General features: G+C 41.9%; 1 protein-coding gene across 1 annotated transcript in view; it reads left to right on the plus strand.

Moving 5' to 3' along the window:
• The first annotated feature begins 2,414 nt into the window (after positions 1-2,414).
• LOC135112188 (mucin-2-like) overlaps positions 2,415-5,000 on the plus strand; it is a 4,650-nt gene continuing 2,064 nt past the window's right edge. The window contains exons 1-2 of the mRNA XM_064026678.1: positions 2,415-3,314; positions 4,773-4,973. Of these exons, the coding sequence (XP_063882748.1) occupies positions 2,444-3,314; positions 4,773-4,973 (1,072 nt within the window). The 5' untranslated portion in view covers positions 2,415-2,443. The remainder of the gene's footprint in view (positions 3,315-4,772; positions 4,974-5,000) is intronic.

Genomic DNA, 5,000 nt, shown 5'->3' on the forward strand with positions numbered 1-5,000 from the left:
AATACCAGTTATATTTATGGATGTATTTATCACGTCCCATAATTTAGGACAGCACGATAAAAAGAAACGATTGGAAGCACTCATGGTAAACGAGGATCAACCTGGAGTGAAACATGGTGTGTACACGAGACAGGTCGATGAGTGCCGTCACCTGGACAGTGAGAGCGCAGACGACCCGCGACGCTCCCTGCAGACGCACGCAGTACAGTACGTATGCTGGGTATTTACACGAGTAAGACTGAGACGACAGAAGGTTTTGTTATTTATTTATTTTTTTAAATTAATGTAATGTTTTTTTGTTTTTTTTTTACAATTTAAGCAAAAAGGAGGTGGAAATGAAGGTGAAGCAATGTGGTGGGGCGTGTGTGGCATGATAGCCTATATACGTACTTGTAATGCCGACTGTCAAAAGTGTGTGTGTGTGTGTGTGTGTGTGTGTGTGTGTGTGTGTGTGTTTCAATATAGGTTTGTATCAATGCAGTCAAAAGTTCACTATTGCTGAATGGCATACAGTTCAGCACACTGGATTCTGGCATACAGAAGTACCTCGTCTGTGATATAGGTGAAACAGTAAATATACTAAAGCGGCTCGGTCGACCAAGCACAGCAGCAGAATTTAAGATCATCTGAAAAATTTCTGGTCGCACCTCGATTACTTTTAAAAGGCTCTAGCTGAAGTGACAAGGATTTTTATTTTTATTTATTATTCTATTGACAGATTAACAAAATTTCTACATTATTAACAGGGGAAACATTCGTGAAAACCCGGTTTGTCATTTCTGTGGCCTTTGAAAGTATTCGTGGTGAGAAAGCAAAGTGTTTCTACACACGAGCCTTAAACCAGCGATGAGCTGCTCTCCATCCTTAGTTTACGTCCAAGCCACTCGTCTTTCGGTGGTCCAGTACAATGTCCAACGAATTCGATGAACATTGGCCCGATAGTTAGGAACTTAGATTAAAAATACAGCGGTATAAAAGAATCGCGAGAATCAAATGGTGTTTCCTTTGTCCCACTAAGGTGGCTGAAATGCACTATAAAGAAAGAATGGAAGGAAGGAAGGAAGGAAGGAAGGAAGGAAGGAATGAAGGAAAGAAAAACTTAGAAAATTTTACTTAACAAAGGAAGGATTCCATCTCGTTCATTTAGTTTTTCTCTCTTGCATTCAAGAATTTTAAACCAAAAAGGTGAAGTGTTACCAGTCCCCGTTCTCCTTTTAGTAGTCTTTTACAGCTAGAAAGGGATATGGAAAAGCGTGGTAAATATCCAGGCCACCCTAGCAAAACTTCTACACTCTTTCTCCAACTTCTGTGTCTGCCCTGACTACTCTTACGAGGTACTCATAAATCACAACCCTTTGGCAATACATGACTTTCTCCTTGTCTCATGCTGTAAACGATGCGTGGGTAAAACTGTTCTTTTTCATGTGCAATTAAATATTTCATCAACATCATGTGTGTGTTGCATGTGGCACATCATACTAACGATATATGATATTATATTACTTGCGAAAAATTTGTTGGTCGAAGTAAAAAAGAATGACTCACGGCATCTTCATAACCTGATTTATCATGATGTTAGTACTATGTAATTGATTCCAGCAGTTTTCATGTCCACGTCTCCACAGCTTGTTTTGATCCTGTGGGCCAGTCAATAGTCTGGCCAGGCCAAAGAGATAATCTTCTCACTCAACAAGGTGTAACAAAAGTCTGCTGTCTGTGTTCCTGCTGCTACGACGTCTCTCTTTATGCAATGGGAAGGTTCAGGTTATTGTTCGTGGCTTTGGTGCGTTTGTTTCTTCTGTTTGGTTCCTCGCCATCGGAAGGAATCACTTCCTCACTCTTTCTCCGCTCCAAACCGAATCATCGATGTGGGACTTCTTATTTAGTCACTCACGTCACCTCCCTGGCGGCCTGCGGCGCCATCTGCAGTGCAGGTGATTAACAATGTTAACAGTGACGTCAGTAAACAATTATTGTCTTAAGTTATTATGAATGGATCAATTAGGCTTTTTCTCTTCCATTTGTAGTCTACAACAGTTATTCGCAGTCATTCTGATCCACCTTAATGTACAAAAAATAACACACACACACACACACACACACACACATTATATATATATATATATATATATATATATATATATATATATATATATATATATATATATATATATATATATATATATATATATATATATATATATATATATATATATATATATATATATATATATATATATATATATATATATATATATATATATATTTCGAAACATTTTGCTAGCTCAGAAGACTTAACACATCACGCGTGACAGGTTGTATTTACCTTAGCAAAATACGCAATACAGCACACACCCACTATCCGGGTTAGTTCAAAATACCTTGCTGAACAAACTCTGGTGTTTCAGAGGAGAAATGTCTCGGGTTTAGCTTGGGGACTTCGATGAACCTCAAGAGGCTTTGTGAAGTTGTTGAGAGCTCAGAAAACTGCCACGAAAACACCAACTTTGACTATTATTCAAAATCTGACACGGAAACAACGAGTTCTTCTGCATCTACTGCCACTGTGCCTCCTTCAGCTACGACTGTTACTGCCACTACAACGATCTCACCAACTACTACGACTCCGCTTCCTTCAACTAAGTCTGCCATCACGATGACTTCACCAACTACTACGACTCCGCCTCCTTCAACTACGTCTGTTACTGCTACTACAACGCCTTCACCAACTACTACGACTCCGCCTCCTTCAACTACGTCTGTTACTGCCACTACAACGCCTTCACCAACTACTACGACTCCGCCTCCTTCAGCTACGTCTGTTACTGCTACTACAACGCCTTCACCAATTACTACGACTCCGCCTCCTTCAACTACGTCTGTTACTGCCACTACAACGCCTTCACCAATTACTACGACTCCGCCTCCTTCAACTACGTCTGTTACTACCACTACAACGCCTTCACCAGCTACTACGACTCCGCCTCCTTCAACTACGTCTGTTACTGGTACTACAACGCCTTCACCAACTGCTACGACTCCGCCTCCTTCAACTACGTCTGTTACTGCTACTACAACGCCTTCACCAACTGCTACGACTCCGCCTCCTTCAACTACATCTGTTACTACCACTACAACGCCTTCACCAACTACTACGACTCCGCCTCCTTCAACTACATCTGTTACTACCACTACAACTACCTCATCAACCACTACGACTCCGCCTCCTTCAACTGCACCTGTCACAACGACTTCAACAACAATTAGGACTCTGCCTCCAACTACAACTGGCTCTCCTACGACTCTTACAACAGGTACAGTAATGTGTGTGTGTGTGTGTGTGTGTGTGTGTGTGTGTGTGTCTGTAATCATTCTGTAATCATTCGAGAGAGAGAGAGAGAGAGAGAGAGAGAGAGAGAGAGAGAGAGAGAGAGAGAGAGAGAGAGAGAGAGAGAGAGAGAGAATGTCCTGAAAGTAAATGATAAATATTGCCGAAAGTTCCAAGATCACCTGCCCCACTCTCCATAGTCATGTAATCAGAGGATGGTTACTACGGCGCGGCCTGGAACCCCACGCTTGGCACGTCCCTCCACCCACCTTTGCTCTGTCAGGAGCCATTTCTTTATGAAGTGTGATAAAGACGGCCTCTTTCTAATACAAGTTTCCTTTTCTCTCTCTCTCTCTCTCTCTCTCTCTCTCTCTCTCTCTCTCTCTCTCTCTCTCTCTCTCTCTCTCTCTAACTGTAACTGTAACTCGACACAACCTTCCAGACAACTATCCCCTCTTCTTCAATGACACTCGACTGTTCCCCCTCTTCAACACTGAACATCCTCGGTCTGTCCTTTTCTTATAATTTAAACTGAAAGCTTCACATCTCATCTCTAGCTAAAACAGCTTCATGAAGTTAGGTGCTCTGAGACGTCCCCGCCAGTTTTTCTCACCCTCCCCAGCTGCTAACTCTGTACAAGGGCCTTACCCGTCCATGCATGGAATAAGCTTCACATGTTTGGAGGGATTCCACTCATATCGCTCTTTCAGACAAGGTGGGATCAAAAGCTTTTCGTCTCATCAACTCCTCTCCTGTAACTGACTGACTTCAGCCTCTTTCTCATCGCCGCAATGTTGCATCTCTAGCTATCTTCTACCGCTATTTTCATGCTAACTGCTCCTCTGATCTTGCTAACTGCATGCCTCCCCTCCTCCCGCGGCCTCGCTGCATAAGACTTTCTTCTTTCTCTCACCCCCTATTCTGTCCTCTCTAATGCAAGAGTTAACCAGTATTCTCATTCATTCATCCCTTTCTCTGGCAAACTCTGGAACTCTCTGCCTGTTTCTGTAGTTCCACCTTCCTATGACTTGAATTCCTTCAAGAGGGAGGTTTCAAAACACTTATCCTTCAGTTTTTTACTATCGCTTCGGGCCCTATTCGGAGAACGGCGTTTCAGTGTTTTTTTTTTTTTTTCTCATTAGATTTTTGTTGCCCTTGGCTAGTGGTCCTCTTACATAAAAAAAAAATAATGACAAATAAATAAATAAACCTTGTGAATAAGATGGCACTATTTTATTTGTTATTTATTATTTTCTTAAACAGCTTGTCAAGTTTGTTTCCAGCTAAGTGTACATTGTGGAGGAGTGTGACAGTATCCCTACAGTACTTGCTGCATTTCGAAGAATCGGCATGTTACCACTTACTGTCCTTGATATCCCAAATAATTTTCCGATACAAAAACAATATCTTCAAGAGAAGTAATTAATCAATTATCCTTCTGCAGCGAGTTCGATTTCCCTGCTCGACACAGAAACGAACAAGGTGGTGATAGGAATACATACAGACAGTGATAAAAAGACTCTGATATCACTGATCACGCAAACGATGACCTGGACCGGCTCACCATACAGCAAAACGGGGGGAAGCCAATGCAACAACAACAGTGTCGTCACCGCCACACTGAGTGATGCCTCAGAGTTCTGGTGTGAGTATACAGCATGTGTTGTTGTAC

Source organism: Scylla paramamosain, chromosome 1 (genome assembly GCF_035594125.1).
Source record: "Scylla paramamosain isolate STU-SP2022 chromosome 1, ASM3559412v1, whole genome shotgun sequence".
NCBI classification, from domain to species: domain Eukaryota; kingdom Metazoa; phylum Arthropoda; class Malacostraca; order Decapoda; family Portunidae; genus Scylla; species Scylla paramamosain.